At 44.0% G+C, this 17,927-nt stretch overlaps 1 protein-coding gene across 1 annotated transcript; it reads right to left on the reverse strand.

Moving 5' to 3' along the window:
• Positions 1-4,953: 4,953 nt before the first annotated feature.
• On the reverse strand, positions 4,954-17,681 carry ntmt2 (N-terminal Xaa-Pro-Lys N-methyltransferase). The gene is made up of 4 exons (XM_020654930.2): positions 17,357-17,681; positions 11,751-11,923; positions 7,549-7,801; positions 4,954-6,501 (listed from the first exon to the last, which is right to left on the reverse strand). The coding sequence occupies exons 1-4, from the start codon at positions 17,553-17,555 to the stop codon at positions 6,245-6,247; spliced, it is 882 nt and encodes a 293-aa protein (XP_020510586.2). The 5' UTR covers positions 17,556-17,681; the 3' UTR covers positions 4,954-6,244.
• Between the last annotated feature and the right edge of the window lie 246 nt (positions 17,682-17,927).

Below are 17,927 nucleotides of genomic sequence, written 5' to 3' on the forward strand. Positions count from 1 at the left end.
ACTTCATGTTTTTAAGTCAACTACAGAGAACTTACATTTTGTATTTTAAACATTTTGTCCGATCACTTTGCAGCTTCACAAGTTGGTTTTGCATATTTTCTGAAAATGTTGAGCCAAGTTAATTTCAATCAGTGCACGCTTTAAGCCTTTGTTTCACACTTTTTGTTTATGTGGGAATGATCACGTCTGCAGCAAATATTAAACTTTAAAGATCATAAAAAAGTTTGTTTTTGGTGTCTTAGAGGCTTCAAAAGTAAAATAAATAAGACGTGAAGTAACACAACTAAAGGAGTTTAGAGGAGAGAGAAGGGAAAGAGAAACAAGGCAGAAGAGAAGGATGCAAAACAAAACAAAGTTTCTGAAGTTCACCGAGTTACTTTCCACCTCTGATGCTCTCTGATCCACACACACACACACACACACACACACACACACACACACACACACACACACACACACTTGACTCCCTGAAGACACGTTCCAAACCTCTGCCTCTGCTCTGACTCACGTAGGAAAAAACATTGAATCATGGGAGTAAATTGGCGCGGTGGAAAAGCGATCGGTCGCAGCATGATGTGCATGTGCGATCCATTTGGACTCATTACGCCGCCGTCTGAAAGGTTACGGGATTGAAACCAGCGTGAGGGACGGAGCTTCCAAGGGCACAGAGAGAGCGCCGGGGCCCCGAGAGCGGCTCCACATGTTGTCAGACAACACGCTACCACGGCAACACAGAGGAGGGGGGAGGGGGGGTATGGATTGTGGGTAGATCTAATTGGGTGGCTCTGCTCTCAAACCTCACTCACTGCTATGAAAAGAGGTGTTTGTTGTTCCAAATTACACTGAATTAATGTACACACTCTCACTTACCGCACACACACACACGGATGCCATCATCCGCTTGTTTGTTGCCAGCTGTGAGTGGCGCTGTGTGTTTTCAAATCGGTTTGTTGTTTGTTGGAAAAGGGAGGGGGGAGGGGGGTGTATTTCTTGATAAAGAGGGTGGAAGTAAAGGTGAGGAGGTCGATGTGTTTGAGGAGATGGAAACATATTCAACATTAAAGCCAAAGTTTGGGTCCGTGTGTCCGATAGTTCATCTGGTTTGGGGCGCTCCAGTGAACTCTGGTCCGCTTGAAAACTAGTTTCTCTGTTGGCTTCCAGGTGCACCACAGTTCAGGTCATCGTAGGTGAGAACACGACCTCCATACCAACCAAAGGGAAGTGAACAAAAATATTTATTAGTAAGAAAACCCGACTAATCATAGCATCTGTAAACAATGTCAAATTGGTTTGATGAGCGAGGCTAACATTAGCATTGCTAACACAACCAGCCTTCCGTCCACCTTGCAGGTTAACGTCCACATTATCACATTAGTGTGGTTTAAATTACTCCGGTCACAGCCGACATATTACTTCAGCGTTAGGCCAGATGATGTAGAGTGAAATCAAACTGAACCAAGTGAAAAAAAGTTATGTTCCCCCCTGACCTTCAGCCCTGAATCGCACCAAGTCCACCAAACTTCATTTGTTGAAGAGTCTTAAGTGTCATCTCAAACCTTTATCTTACGTTTTCCTGGGATGCCGGATGCACAAGAAAGGCAGAGCGCACTTCAAAAAAGACGCAGGGCATTGCACTTTTCCTCCAGGCAGCTGTCGTCTGCTGTGAACGCTCTCTACTCATTGAAAACAATTTAAAGACGACGCGAGCGCTCAGAAAAAAAAGTTAGGTGGACACAGGTCCTAAAACTGTTGCTGCAAACAAAACTGTTGTTTTGGATATTTAAATGCACACGCACACGCACACGCACACGCACACGCACACGCACACGCACACACTGAAGTCATGAACTCTTTGACATCGTGGAGGCGTCTTAGTCTGGCCCTGCAAGTAAAGACAAGAATACATTAGCCATGCAATCCACCATCATAGTCATGCTGAATCACAGACACACACACACACACACACACACACACACACACACATGGGCCTGTCCTGCCAGCTTCCAGCCCCCTGATGGGAGGAAATTATTTTTGTGTTGTTGTGAGAAAGCTCAGCAGGAATCTCGATGTAGTGAAGAGAAATGATCCCTCCTCTTGCGCTGGCACACTTTCTTTAAGAGTGAACGCAGCTCTACAGATCTGAGCGGACGTTAACCCCGAGGCTTGGAATCGACTTTTAGAGCCTTGAAGCAGTCAGGATGTCGACATTTGTCATCGTTTGTTTGGCTCAGAGATCAAAACCCTCTGAGTCAGCAGCACCTGATCCAAACCCACATTACCTGATGAATTATTGCACGTTGAGAGCCGGGGCCATTAAAAACTCTGTGTAACTAATCCCTGCCCTCAGAGCTGAGGAGAGCTCAGTGAGGAGGGAGAAACACACACAACATCCTCAGACCCTCGACGACACGCTGTGGTAGATAAAAAACTCACACAGGCAGCCAGAGGAAAAGCAGCCCAAAAAAATCTTCAGGTCTCGTTTCTACTGTGACTTGATTTACTGTGAGAACCGCAGATGAAGAGGAGGAACATTCTTCTGCTCGATGTTCTCTCCAGGGATGGAGGTTAGACTCACTCCTCTCTCCGTCTCCTTGAAACCAGCGAGGCTCCAGAGACAGACTGAGGTTTCTCTCCTCTGCAGATTCCACAAAGATTCAGTCTGAGAGGATGAAAGCTCGGGCTGTCTGAGCTGACGGCTCTGCTGCTTCCCCCCCGGGTTGTTTTCTCTTTTCTCAGAGGGCGAGAGCGGCGGCACCATCACACGAGAGCGAAGAGGAACAACACCAAGCATTGTTAGCACCTCCTGGAGGCCGCAGCGTTCAAGACACCAAACATTAAACAGTTTAAACTTGTTGAAAAAGATAATGTCGGACCTTTCAGATTTTTAAACTCGATTCTCACTTCTCAAATTTCTAGCTGCTGGATTATAGACAATCGCAAAGTAGAAACAAAGATGGCTGATGCGTCTCCATCGCCGCTCACTGCACAAAAGTGAAGCCAAAATACCAACAGACGCATTTTTCTGTGCAGTTGGGATTGCCTAGCGCCGCAGTATTGATGCTAGCCAAGGCACACATATAACTTACCGATAAAAGGTCAAAGGTCACTCAGGTCTCAGAATCTCGAACATTTTGACTCGGTCTCACACTGGACGGACTCGGGATATTAAATCAAAACCGCCACTGATTGGCTATTTTTCCACGTCATCACTTTGATTAGAAGGACAACTTTTCTTTCTAAAAGAACAAATAACTTCAATTCATTTGTAGTTTGATTTTGATCCCCCGGTTACGGACGCAACCTTCCCGGTGTTACGGTCTAAATGACTCACCCTCACACGCCCGCTGCACACAACATGAGGACTTGTCAGTAATATATTTTAATGGTCTTGGGTCTTGACTGGCTCTTACCCTGCCTTGTTCATGGTTAATGTTCGGGATGAGTCTGGGTAATCCAAAAAGACTGACAGCATAAGAAGCTAAACTTTGAAAATGAGACGTGCAGTGCCTCAATCTGAGCATTTACAGGAAGGACGTACGGTCAGAGGTATTCTCTCTCTCTCTCTCTCTCTCTCTCTCTCTCTCTCGTGTGCATGAGGTGATGTTATGGATAAACAACAACAACAAAAAAGCTATATAATATCCCTTGGCGGCCCGCCCGAGCACCAAGTGGGAAGTTCTTTCACGCTAGAATGTTAGCCCCGGGAAGTTAAACCTTAGCACTTGTATACTCATGTCAGTCGATATGCTGTGATTTCTGAGATTGTATGTTTTTCTGCGATGGTAAAACAGACACTGAGGTGTCCATGAGGATGCCTGTGCACGCAGCTCGTTAGAGATGAGTCTGGGGAATCTGAGAAAATGATATGAAGCATCTGTGTTAGTAAAACTCTCCTCCAATCAGAGCTCTGGCTTCAGGCTGTTCTCAGCAGCTCTGCATGTCGAGGTGTTCAAACCTCCTCCTCCTGGTGTCTGCGAGCTGTCTGACATGTTCTCCGCGTGGACTCAGAGCCCACAGCTCTGCTCTGCTGACGTGACGGGACAAATTAGTGTCACCCCAGCTAATGTATTCAAACTGCTGCCGAGCGGCTGCAGAAGACATTGAGAAGCATTAAGAACGATCGCCCTGACTGTCAGCCATGCTAACCACTCCTGAAAAGGTGACGGCACATTTGGCTGCTATTTGCTAGAGCATAGAGAGAGAGAGAGAGAGAGAGAGAGAGAGAGAGAGAGAGAGAGAAAAACATCTACAAGTTTAACTTTGGGGCATTTTGATCTTTAATTCATACGGGATGTGGAAAATGTGTTTGGTATTTTCACGTCTCAAAAGAGTTCATTCTGAGAGGAGAGAAACACGGCGTGGGGATCATCGCACGCCATCGCGCCTTCACCACTTTGATGATTTTGTTCTCGGCCTGTGGCAGGGCTGCTCATTCACAAACTCTCCTTTCATAAAAAAAAACGCTCAGGGAGGGTACGGCTCCGAGCCACTCCTGTCGAGCGCTTACGCACGCAAAACGGTGAATATTTGAGGCGACTCCTGGATGTGTTTTATGCAGACAACATGTGACAGGTCTGACGTGAAGCCAGGGCCGATATGAAAGCAGGCAGTGTCCGTCAAAAAAGCAGGAAGTAATCAAAGCGAGCATCCACCTCAGGGCCCAGCTGAAAGTCATTAAGCGCGAAACAATGCGCCGCTTCTACTGTTAGCCTGAAGAAATAATAACGCTTAGAAGATTACCATAATGATTTGAGAGGATCTGAATGATCAGCTCCGTTTGAGCCCACTCTGGGGCGTGGACGAGCCGCGCTGAAGGAATGATTCCAAGGAAAATTATCCGGGCGTTTACGTCTCAGCTTTGATTAAAATAACCAACCGGTGATTACCCAGCACTAATCCTGTTAGCCTTTTGTTTGAAACATGGGACACAAAATATGAAAAGAGCATTCAAGAGTCAGAAAACGACATCCATATGGGTTTGGAGTTCGGCTTCTTTTTTTTTATTCATGAAAGCAGCCTCTCTTCAGTTTATACATACATGCACTTATTAAAGTATTAAAGCTTCTTTTAAATGTCACAGCCTGAATTTAAACATCAAACAGAGAAGAAAATCAATATAAAAACTAGGTTTCTATCAAACTGCGATATTACAAGCCACAGTATAAAACATACTTACATAAAGACGAAGTTCATATTTACAGAATCCTGCTCTAACAGATCGTCACGCCGTCCTGAAGGACGCCACCTGGTGTTAGCTCGAGATATGTTTCTGGATATCCGCTGATGAATTTGAACAACAGTCATTTTTGGCCGTCTACTGATCCTTGGCGTTGGCCTCACTCCCAATTTCCACATACTTTTTCTTTTAGATTCTCAAATTTAAATGTCAAGTAGCTGAATGCTAATGTTAGCGGTCAAGTAGCTGAATGCTAATGTTAGCGGTAGCTGACGGGTTATTAAGTATGACTTCTTTTTTTTTAAGGTCATTTTTTGGCAACAGGCCAGAGATATTTTTTACTTAAAGTTAGAAAACTGCACTCTCTTGGATTTTGACTTCTTGGAGTGAAAGCATCTCAGCTAAAGGATTTGTTTTGTAAAGATTGTTATGAACAGCTGAAACCATTTTCAAACCCACTGCTGCTACGAGGACTAACCAGAGCGTCTGACATAACCGCTAGGCTATCCTGCGCCCGCCAAGCATGTTTTTTAACTCATAATGTGTCTCTGGATTTTCAGCATCCACTGTCTGTGTACTTTCTCATCAACCGGGAAGCTTTGAAATGAAACAAGTTGCTCAAATGTGCGACGTTAATGACTTGAACTTTGAGAATACGTGGAAAGATACAATAACATTTGGGCTTCCTACCCTGAGCGTGATGTCATGGCAACATGGCCGCTGTGGGAATACGGTCTATTAAGATAGGACAGTGGATAGAGTTGGACATTGGGCAGCCAGAGTAGTGAGGACATGCAGGAAATGAGCTTCAAGTCGGACTTAAATCCAGGCCGTCTGCTTGCTATCTGCGCCCAAGTTGGTGTGAATTTTGGCACCAGGACCAAATGTGACTGGATTTCCTGACCCAGGATGGCAGGAACAGGGGATTTTCAAACCTTGGTTCCAGATTAAACCTTTGACTGACTCGTCCCCTCATGACACCGTGAGGATTTCTTTATGTGTTGTTGTAGACATTTCATCCAAGTCGTCGAAAATGGAACAACCTTTTCATAGTTACAATGTCGCACTCTATTTCATGGCGATCATCCAGACGGGCATGATGACCTCGGGGAGACCTTCCTGCATCTCTATGGCGAGGATCTCCAGGCCGGCCTTGGCGATGATGATCTTCATGATGTCCAGGTGGCGGCTGATGCTGCTGTCGATGGAGTCCAGCTTGCAGCCCTGCCGCGCCATATTGTCCTTCATGATGATGACTCCGTTTGGACGCAGACTCTTCTGACAGCGGAACAGGAAGTTGGTCAGGTCCTTATCTGTCAGGTGGCCTGAGGAGAAAGACGGATAAGGATGTCAAACATTGCAGTTATGTTGTTTGAATCATTCATTTTCCCTTTCCCTTGAGGCTTTACTTCTTGCCAGTGCCTGAATGATTGAGCGCCTTGTTCTAATTTTCACCTCCACGCCTGATTTGTGTCACCTGTAGGCCTCCCTGTTAAACATCGCCTCCCAGGTTCAGTGAGGGCCTTTTCACACCTAACCTGTTTGGTTCGGTTAAAACAAACTCCAGTTCATTTGCCATGTCTGTTCGGTCTGTTTGCGCTCTGTGTTAGCTGTCAATCAAACTTTAGTGTGGACCAAACAACTGTACAGAGACCGCTTCAAAAGGTGGGTCATTCTGGTGCAGTTCATTTTTGGTCAGAACATTAAACCACCTTGATCTGAACTAACTGCAGGAAGTAACCACTGTGCGCCCTCTCTGTTCATCACCACTAAACACTTGTTACAGACCACAGGCAAACCTGACAGAGCCTCAGAAACAGTTTGGGTGGACGAGCAGGTCCTGGATCAGGAGGATTAACATGGTCCTTCTCCTGAACTGTGTTGATCAGTGTGACTCCAGAATATCAACATTTTGGAACCAACCTGTCTTGTTTGCCTAAAGTGGTAAATGCAAACAATATGAAAACTGATGATCAGAGCTGACATCACTCTGTGTAATTGTCTGTCCATTTAGAGATTGTAAAGTGTCTCTGGAGCAGCCACAGCCAATCAGCAGTCTTTGTTTAAGGCAAGAAATTCTGACCAATCAAGGAGCATTTTCCCTGAGTATCACACATTTTGGTCGTCTTGTGAACGTCCCTGTGTGAACACAAACCAATCTTGAGGTAATTATGCAACAATGGAGCAAACTGGTACATGATTCAGGCCAGAGCAAACGATCTATCGCTGTAAAAACAACCCTTAGTTGGCTTGGACATCTGAGCCCCAGCGCCGTTTGCTTTTAACTCATTAACCCAATAAATATAGTCACGACATCACATGATTAGTTCTGAGTATGAAACGACTTTAAGCGGACATCTTTTCATACTCACATGCCACCCACTGCATCCAGACGACATCGTACTTGTTTTTGGGAGGCGTGAAGTCCTGCAGGTTGTAGCAGTAGTACGTCTGAATGCGGTCGGCGTCGTCACCGAGGTACTCCTCGTGTGCGTGGAGCAGGAAGTGCTCCATCATGTCGGCCATCTCCATTTTCTCAAACACAGGAAGGAGGACGCCTTTGGACACACGGCCGATCCCACAGCCGCAGTCCAGGGCACAGTGAGTGCCCGCCTTACCAGGACCCTGAGAGGGGGAAAGAAACATCATTTATTTTTATCCATCCATCCATTATCTTCCGCTTATCGGGTGCGGACATCCCTCTCTCCAGCAACGTTTTATACAGAGCTATCTGTAACTCCAAACAGGCTCGATCTGGGTAACATGATGGTTTAGGTTTTGCATTAGAAAACATCATGACCTTGGTTTTAGTTTCTCCAATCTTTCTCGACAGTACGAGTGTCTCCGGTTGGGAATCGGTAGAAACGTCCAAATTCAGAAGAGGTAACCTTAAAGAGAAGATCTGGATTTATGTTTGACAGAAACAGAAAGTTCCCCTGCAGCTTGTTATTAGCATACCTATAAGTCATAGAGGAGTGTGTGCTTTACTCTCTTGTGTTTCCAGATGTCCGGCCTCTGAAGCTCAAAGCGCCGACGGACCGAAACAAGAGGACCTCGGCTCCTCAGGGGTGAAGAAACTCTGAACTTTACCACGAGGGAACAAGAAGTCACCTCTCCTGAATCATGCAGCTTTTTCTTTCTCTTCATTTGGTATTCTGACCTCACTCCAACCCCTCGTCTTCAGGGGCCCCCCGCTGTGTGATTGTATGAAAGATGGGGCCCCGAGGAGCTCCGGGTTGTTACAGGAGGCTTCCTGGTTCGCTGAATTACTGCCATATTTCCCCATGTGTATGTAGCTCAGTTTAGTCTGGATGTAGTCTAAATCTTTTCATACTTGGGGATGTCATGTTTAAACAGGAGCTGTTTACGACCCAGCAGGAGGTTCTTGCTCAGGATGATGTGTGAGGGAATTGTAGAATAATTTAAGGAAAAGAATCTGGGAATCTGCATCGAAGTGAAGCGTTAAAGTGTTTTCTGTGACACAACACGAGGACAGAAACTGGGAAAGGCCTTTTTGGGATTCCTGCTCTAACATCCTGGGATCTGTTACCTGGAATCCAACTCAAGGAGCTGGTGTCCTTAAATGTTTTTAAATCTACAACGAAAAACCTTTGAAGCAGATTGTACAGGATGTCGATGTTTTTAGCTCTCCTGGTTGGACATCTGACTTCCAGAAAGTTCTTTTTTTGACTCATAGATGGTTCTCTTTTAATGCAAATGTTGTCTCTGTTTGTGTCTCTGCGATTAACTTTGTGTTTTTGCTGCTGACTGCCTTGGCCAGGTCAAGCTTGGAAAAAAAGTTCTGACTCTCCATGGGACAAACCGGGTTAAATAAAGGTTAAATAATTAAATTAAATGACTGGACATTATTTACAAATAAATGCAAATTGAAGCAAACACCTCAGACTTAATGAGGGGAGAATAAATGCATCTTTTGAAGTCTTTCTATTGAACTTGCAACAAAAGGAGTCGTTACCTGGAGAGCTTAAGGCCGTTATTTTTTCATTTTTAATTTATTGCAGTTTTTGCTTTATTTTTCATACATGTTAATTTCTGCTGTAAAAACAGGCTTTTTTGAATGCAGCCAGCCTCTAGTGGACACTCGAGGAACTGCACTTCAGAATCGGCTTCATTTTTCAACTAGAAAGAGTTGCAGCTTGTCCAGAATGCATCAACAGATTCAGCATTAAAGGTAATACTGTGGAGTTGTAGCCCTGGCCAAACTATTAAACAGTATGCGTCAATAAACGACAACAGAACTGGAAATAGAAAACTGGCACTAATAAAATAATGATTGCATTGTTTTGCATTAGTAGTGTTTAACATGTATTACTGAGCTGTGTTTCATCAGAGCTTATTGATTATCCATGAGCACCAGTGTAAAAGAAGCCTCTGAGCTGTCTGCAGTTTCTGTAAAGCATCCAATCTTAGCAGTTTATAATTAGCGCTTCTGTTCAACGGAGCCTCTAAATAACCCCGCCCCTGGGCCAAAGAGCATTCCCTTAAATTAGCACGCTGACTCCCCTAACATCTCAAAGATCGCCTCAGTCCACAGCGACACACTCACATGATCACAGAGATGCGAGAAAATGTTGTGACATCTGAGATTTCACCGTAATGAGGGAAGCAATGACTTGATTATCAGGGAAGGTTTGAGTTGTTGGATATTTATGTGATTATTTACATGCTTCACACAAGACTGCAGTTTTATAGTTTAAATGTAGATCTCATAATACATTTTAGATTGCCATAAAACTGGTGTTTAAACGTTCTTTTGTCATCTATTTTTTTTATCTAAAAAGTTGGATGGGTCCTTTTAGTATAAAACGCTGAGAAGTAATGGTGTCATGACTGGTGCGGCATTCAAGGCTTGCTGCAACCGTTATTGTCCAAATTATCCTCAAACGCGTGGCACCGGTAGCCTAGTGGTAGACTGTTCCGAAAGTTGATGACCGAGTTAGAATCTGACCTTTTGTTCCTTTCCTCGCATGTCATTCCCCACTCTCTCTCTCTCTCTCTCTAATGTCTGACTGTCAATACGATGATTTTACTGTTTCCGATCAAGTCGGAGCCTCCTCGATTATTGTGCTTCCAGCTGATCAGGCTGCCTCCAACAGAATCCTCTCAATGCCAATGAGAGCGAGCAGACCGGGAAGCGTCACCAACCAGATGTTGTGTACACAGCTCACAAAACATGGCAGCGGACATAAACACAGCTGAGCCCAGGGACAAGTGGAAGAAGAATAAGGAGAAGATCAGCTTGTGTAACTATGGCAAAAACACAAGTCTCATGAAGACAAGTCACACAGCCAGCTGTCCAAGTCCATCATCCTCCATGTTTGTTTCTCCTCTGAAGTCACATTTGATCACGTTAGTTTCTGTGAGATCTCGTGTCTGTGGATTCGTTACAATAAACAGCAGGTGTGTGTGGTCTCAGGGTCTGGCCGAATCGTCCAGTAGTAGCGTTTGGAGGATTATTACGTAAAAAGTTGGTTGAAACTGTCCTCATGTCTTAGGTCTCCCACATTTTTAAAATCAGTTTAAATTTGATTAAAGTCGTCCTGTGTGTAGCCAGACTTAAAGAGGACATATCATCCCCCTTCTCCACCTTTTCAAACAGTCCCCTGTGGTCTAAGTGAAATATCTGTGCTGTGCTTTGGTCAAAATATAACATGAATCAAGCACCAGAGGAGGTTTGTGACCCTGTAGAAACCAGCTCTCTCAGAACGCTCCGTTTTGGTGTGTGTGTCTCTTTAAATGCAATGAGCCCCCCCCCTCCCCCCTGAGTTTTCCCAGTAGACATCACTCCTCTGTAGCGAGAACAAAAATGGCCGCCCCGAGCATCATATTTCCCCTAGGCTGGGGGTGGAGTCCATGGGTGGAGATACCAGGGGAGATTAGGGGATATTTTCCCCACAATCCCACTGTGACATCACAAGGAGAGCAAATTTGAAACGGAGCATTTTTGTCTGTGTTGTAAGACTTAAGCAGACCTCAAACAAAGGACTGGATGGGTTTATTTCACATTTTGTGGGTCAGTAAACACTCAGGATACCCAAATATATGTTCACAAACACTGTACAAGTGGATTTTTCATAATATGTCCCCTTTAATCACACAAATGAGACATGAGAGCCAATCTTTTTTTTTATCTCAAACAAGTTCAAATCTTGAACTAGTCCTTTAAAATAAATGCCCTTCAATGAACTATACCCGACACTAAAGATATTGCCCAACCTAAATACACTCCTCTGTTATCACATCGGAGCTGGAACAGGATGAAAGTACAAAGTCATTAACATCAGTCGGCTGTGCTCGTTCTGTTTGGGTGTTAATGGGGCTGACATCATGTATGAGCTACTATTAGAAACTACACCGACGCCTCCTCCTGCATTCAAAGAGATGGAATTCATTTGCATTCAGGATGATGAATTCTTCCCCTCAAATAGATCCTGACATGTAAATATAGAGTGAGCTGCAGCAGTGTAAATGGATACATATCAGTGTTCAGCAGTCAGACGCCTCTGAAGTGTGTAATGAAGCTTCTCAGATGTCATCAGATTACAAGACTCACCACAAACCTCTTCAGAAACTGCCGGGAACCCTCCAGATCAACGTTGGATATCTCCACAAAATCTCCCATCATGCCTTCCTCGGAGGCAGGGACGTCCTCGTAGAACTTCTGAGCTCTGTAGTAGAACTGTTTCTCTCCTTTGATGTACTCGCAGGTGACAGGAAACAGCTTCACTGTGAGGGCAGGTGAGCAGACGAACAGAATGGTTTCATGAAAACATGTTATATTATGTCTCAGAACTGAGCCACTATGGTGAAGGTGATCAGAGGGGATTATCTTACTCCTATAAACACACATATTAGTGATGTCACTGTGTCCTCGTGACATCTGTATATTTCTACTGCAAGTTAAGAAGTTTGACCACCAGAGGTCAGCGAAAACAAGACTGTCAGGGTACGTAAAGATGTCTCAAGTCTTCTCATGACCTGGACAACTCTTCAGGGGCCCCCCGCTGTGGGACAGTTTGAATAATTCTGTAGCAGAGATAATTTATCCATTCATCCATCCATCCAACCATCCATCCATCCATCCATCCATCCGTCAATCCAGCCATCTATCCATCCATCCATCCATCTATCCATCCATCCATCATCTATCCATCCATCCATCCATCCATCCATCCATCCATTCATCCATCCATCCATCCATCCGTCAATCCAGCCATCTATCCATCTATCCATCCATCTATCCATCCATCCATCCATCTATCCATCCATCCATCATCTATCCATCCATCCATCCATCCATCCATCCATCCATTCATCCATCCATCCATCCATCAGTCTATCTATCTATCCATCCATCCATACATCCATCCATCCATCCATCCATCTTCAGTATTTGGGAAAGTAAATCCTTTCTGGTGATATCGTTTTTTAACCTTATAAAATGTCTTATTTTGGCAAATCTTCTGCAACAACCCGACTTCACGGTTGCCAGTTTGGTTTCTGAGGAATGTATTTCTAATCTGCAGCGGAGATAAGGAGGTGTCTGGTACGCTCAATTCCTTTTGACTCCACAGTTATGCACATGATGCACGCTATCCCTCGGGGTTAGGGTGATATCTGAAGGCAGACAACAGTATTTAACTTCCAGGTCAAAGCTCTGTATATTATATGAAAGTCCAGTTTTAGAACAGATTCCCAAACCAACTTACAACAAATGAAACTTAAATGATCAAATTGAATTCGGTTTCACGCAAGTAATGAAGAAATAACCAACAAATTATTTCAAGCGTTCGACACAACGAGACACTGGGCTTCTCTTTCTGGAGAGGAACGCTGTCCACTAAGTCTCTAAGGAAGAGTAGGATGATCATTTGATCACCAGAAGACTAAAAATAAAGACGTGCTATGATACTTGTGCACTCTGCTCAGCTGTTAAAGGATTTAAGAGCACATGCGGCTTCATTCAGTGTTGAGCATTTCAAAGCTTCTAAGATTACCAATCAGTAATGAGTTGATAAAAACTGGTAAATTTAAGCTTTTTTAGGATAAATCTTTAGCTGGAAACACAACAGTTGTTATGCTTTGTGATATGATGTGTTGCACTCCAGTGTTGTTCTGTTTCATAATGATGTCAATGAAATTCTGTGCTATTAAGAAACTAAACCGCAGGCTTCTTAAAACCATCCCAACCTCTCACTGCGTCCGTTCTGCTGAGCTCAAATAAATCCTGCAGATTGAACACAACATATCTGAAAGCTTAGATGACACGTTCCTGGCCTGGAGGGGACCGAGGCAGGGGGGGTTGGGGGGTTTATAGGGGAATGTCCGTCTGCTTGTCGAGGATCTCCAGTGGCAGAATTAGTGACACCAAAGTGAAACATTAAGAGGGGGGGATTTATTTCCAGCTGGACCCTCGCCTCGATACTAGAAACATCGGGACGAGGAAGACAGCCAAGAAAGGGACTGAATCCATCAGCACCTGGAAGTCTCGCTGTAAACAAGGTGTGCAAACAAGCAACGCGTGATGCCCGTCTCCTGGCACGTGCCCACTGTGTGAAGAATGTTTGAGTTTTGTTTTTGCAGCAGGTTTGATTGGAGCACTCAGAGCTGGCAACCCTGAAGAAGGCTTTCAGAGGACGGTAAGTTTAGATCCAGCGAGACGACGCAGGCGTCCGCCAAGGAAGTGTCACTCCAGAGCCACCATGTTCTTAATCTCACACCTTTGAAGTGAAGCAGCTCATTAGAAGAGGAGGCGAGGCTGACCGTTGACCTTTGATGTAACCAAAGAAGACATCTGATTGGATGACACAGGATCTGAGGGTTAATGTTTATTTCCAGCGCCTTTAAAAAACACTGTACAGTATATTTATTTTAGGTTCACTCTGTTTACTTTATCGAGACATAAAAATAGAAAAATCTAGATTTCAGTCAGTCTGTTTGAAGCTGCAAGTAAATAATCTCACCGCAGCCCTCTCACTGTCATGTAAGCACTGACTGACATGACTTATTGCCTCCATGCTGGACATGCCGTGCCATTAAAGGGCCTTGTATCGAGTGAGTGGCGTCCTAGAGTCAGAATGACCAGTAGGTCAGGATCTCCTGTTTCTGCAGGTTTTGGTCTCCTGGTGGACAAGGACACAGCCTGAGGAGGATTAGGTAATACTGCATGTTAAAGGGTCGTTCTAGTTTTTACACCACTTTTTACACCTTGGTGCTAGTTTTGCGTATTTGGGCGTCTAATTTACAAAGTTATTAAGTTAGAGTTTCATCATTTGTCATGTTGTCAAGCTGCGCAACTCTAAAGTCAAGATGGACCGGCGCAAGTCAAGAAAAGGTCAGCAAAAAATCTAAACAAGTCACAAATCAAGACTATCACGATCTCTGAACCTTTCGATTTTTCCTCTGGAAGCTACGGGCAACTTCTCCATACAAGCGGTGTATCCAGGGTTGACTTTTAAAGGACTTAAAGCTGAGACGTTCTTCCTGTGTGTCACCTCTGTTCAACTATAGCAGGTCATGAAAGAGAAAGGAGTTGGTGTTGAGGAAAAAACATCTTAAGCCGTTTTCTCATATGCACTCCAGAACATGTCTAGAAATGTTCAGGAGGACTGCCTCTGAAATCCTCCTGATCTGGTTGTTCACACATGCACCTCATAAAGGGAGACTTTCCCTATCAGACCGGGGGGGAGGTGAATTCTCCTGAACTCTGACTTTCTGCAGAATAAATACGAGGACGCTGGAGGAGAAACTCCGGGTGAGGAGAGAAACATTCAGCTGTTTGTGTTCACACATGCAACTTAGCAGGAAAACTTCAGGAGTTTTTTTTGCAAGTGTTAAAGCTCTACATGAGGGACTTTTTAGCTGTATCTTCATACAGATGTTTCTCCATAGAGATTGAAGCTAAATAATGAGTGTTTGTCTGATTTCTTGGCACAACAAACAACTCAAATTAGATAAATACACTTTGTAAGATTTTAGTTTTTGCAGTGACAGTGGATTTTGTTCCACCTCTTGTGCTCTCCAATCAGGATGTTTTTCAGAATTTGAAGTGATTAAGACCAACAAGTTAAAATCAAGATCAGCAAGTTCCAGGTCCAGAGAAGGCAAAATAATTTAGTTTTGGAAGACCAGCAGCAAACTGCCAGCTCACATGTTTGGTTGCTCTGATTGGTAACAGGGTCTGATGGCATTTGGCCTGCACCTGTTGCTATCACCCGTTGGGAATCAAATGAAAGTCAGAGGATGAGGAAGGTGTTTCCATGCACGTGGTGTTTGGTGTTAATTCAGATAGCTCATTTTGTTTTACACACAAACCACCAGGTAACGCTCATTCTCCAAACAGTGAGATAAATTAACTAATCATGGGCTTGCAAAAGCTTATAGATTTAGCGATGAGCCAAATTTGTCCTATTCAGATTATGTGGTATTATGTAAAAACATGAAGGATCCATGGTGCTATATAATCAAAGAATGTCTTAGGTTAAGATGAACCTGAGAAACTTGACACAGATTCATCACTGTGGATACTACAAAATAAACTTTTATACAAAGTGACAAACAACAGAGAGTAAGAGCAACATAAGCGAGGATCTAAAGAGGAGGAGACAACGTCAGGAATTGCAAAGAAGAGAGTTTTTATCAGTATCAAAACCATCCTAAATATCCTTATCATTAAATCTGAACAGGCTGTTTCTGTGTCTGTAGCTTTAAATATGTAAATGAGCTGTGTCTGACCACGCCCCCTCTCTAGAAGGATTTGGGTGTCTCTGTCTTTCTCGTTCCATGTCCTATTGTTTACGGTGAGAAGGCAGACTCAGAGGGCAGAACAAACACCTAGCTGTGGGAATGTCACCCACCTGGGGGAGGGGCTACTGCCCTTTGTGATGTCATAAAGGGAAAATCTCCAAACGGCCTGTTTGAGCACACATTTTCTGAAAAGTGGAGCAGGCAGAAGACGGAGAGGATGGACTTTTCTCATCATTGGGGGGTTTGTAGACAGACTAGAGACAAATATTAGTGTTAGAGAAACATGGTGAAGTGTATTTTACATCATATGTGACCTTTAAACCTTGTTTCCAATCAGTGTTCCATGTTTTTACAATGTAAGTTGTTCTGTAAATGTGACAAAAGAATCATCTAGTTATGTTACTAGCACATCGTTAGAGCATTTATGAAGCTAATGTGGTAATGTAGTTTCACTTCTTGATACATGAAGACCAACTTTACACTCCAGCACTCTCACAGAATCAGATTTTAAAGGTATGTGCCCTGTGCTCATATAATTGTTTGGTTATGATAGCAAAGAGTCAAATAAACTCTACCAATGTTGTAAACAAGATCACACAACTCCACATAGCATTGGATGTCTGCAAAACGAGTGTGTGGTACCTAAATATATCTTTATTTATGATAATGTAAGATGATATTTGATTGGTAACAAATCGTGTGACTCTATGCACACAAAGAACTGCCAGTGTATTGGGTTTTTGGATCTACACTTGACACGTGGGGACGGAGATGAACAGTAAGAATAATGTGACTGCAACCAGGAAGAACCATCAAAGTGTTTACATGGATATCGACCCAAATATCTGATGTTACAAACCACCCCTTCAGATCAGTCTCTTCTGATAGAGGTGTTTACGTGATGCATGGTTTATCCTGCTCAGGCAGTTATTCCAGTTATTAGTGCTCCATGTGAACATAGCGATCGGTTTAAGCAGCTTCAGATGATTGATCATAATCAGCTGTGCTTAGATCTCTGACAATCATTTCTGCATCTTTATAGAAACTCCAGTGAAGAGTTTTGAAATCAGTATTCACAATCAGATGAAAGACTTCATCACAAAAGTGTGACTTGAAAAATGTTAAGGATACGACGTTGGCTGAGCTGCAAGTTTGAGGCCCTCATAAGTCTTCTTGTTAGTGACATTTAACAGGTGCAGAGAAGCATCATTTTTCATGCATATAGAATACCTGAGACAAAATCACCATCAGCGTAAAACAAAACACACGTAAACATATGCATGCTTGCTTGCTCAGCTAACCCTAACCCTAATCTTTAATGGGATCAAAGGTCAGAACAAAGGTTGTAAATATGGACCTGTTGTCAGTGAAGCTGGTGTGAGGTTGGAGCCTTGTGTGACCCCGTCTCCTTACCCAGAGGAATCTTCTCCACCAGGTACAGGTAGCTGGCAAAGAACTCGCTCCTCAGCGTGTGGTGCAGGTGGAAAGACATGCTGTGGCGACACATGGTTTCGTCGGTATTTTTCCAGCGATCCCTTAGAGCCTGGTGAGCCGCCTTGTCCTCAAAGTTTGCCGATGTGCCGCTGCTTTCATCCTCAAGTGAAATCTCCATTTTGTGTTTGAAGGAGTGACAGTAGAGGAGAGTAACGCTCACTGGAGCTCGTTTGGGACACTCGTTGCTTCTATATCTGTCCAGCTGAGTGTTCAACTCGCCCCAGCAAGCCTTCAACTGCTGGTCTGAGATCTTTTTCCACGAGGGGGGGGAGGGGTTGCTCTGGACAGATCACCTGTTCAAGACTCTGACTCGGAGCAGGGGAGGGGGTATGGAGGGGGGACGCCTGCTGTCTAAGGACAAACAGAGGGGGATGAATTTCAGGCTGTAAATTCCAGCCAAACATGAGAATCCATACGTCCTTGTTGCCATGTCATCTGGTCCTAAATTTAGTAACGACTTCTCATGTTTGTATACATGGCTTCCTTTTGT

Source organism: Labrus bergylta, chromosome 6, assembly GCF_963930695.1.
Source record: "Labrus bergylta chromosome 6, fLabBer1.1, whole genome shotgun sequence".
Classification (NCBI taxonomy): domain Eukaryota; kingdom Metazoa; phylum Chordata; class Actinopteri; order Labriformes; family Labridae; genus Labrus; species Labrus bergylta.

Coding starts and splice junctions, on each gene's coding strand:
- ntmt2 (XM_020654930.2), bottom strand. CDS start 17,555: ATGGAGATTTCACTTGAGGATGAAAGCAGCGGCACATCGGCAAACTTT. Junction 11,924..17,356: donor GGTGGAGAAGATTCCTCTGG/GTAAGGAGACGG, acceptor CTGCCCTCACAG/TGAAGCTGTTTCCTGTCACC. Junction 6,502..7,548: donor CTGGATGCAGTGGGTGGCAT/GTGAGTATGAAA, acceptor CTTTCTCCTCAG/GCCACCTGACAGATAAGGAC.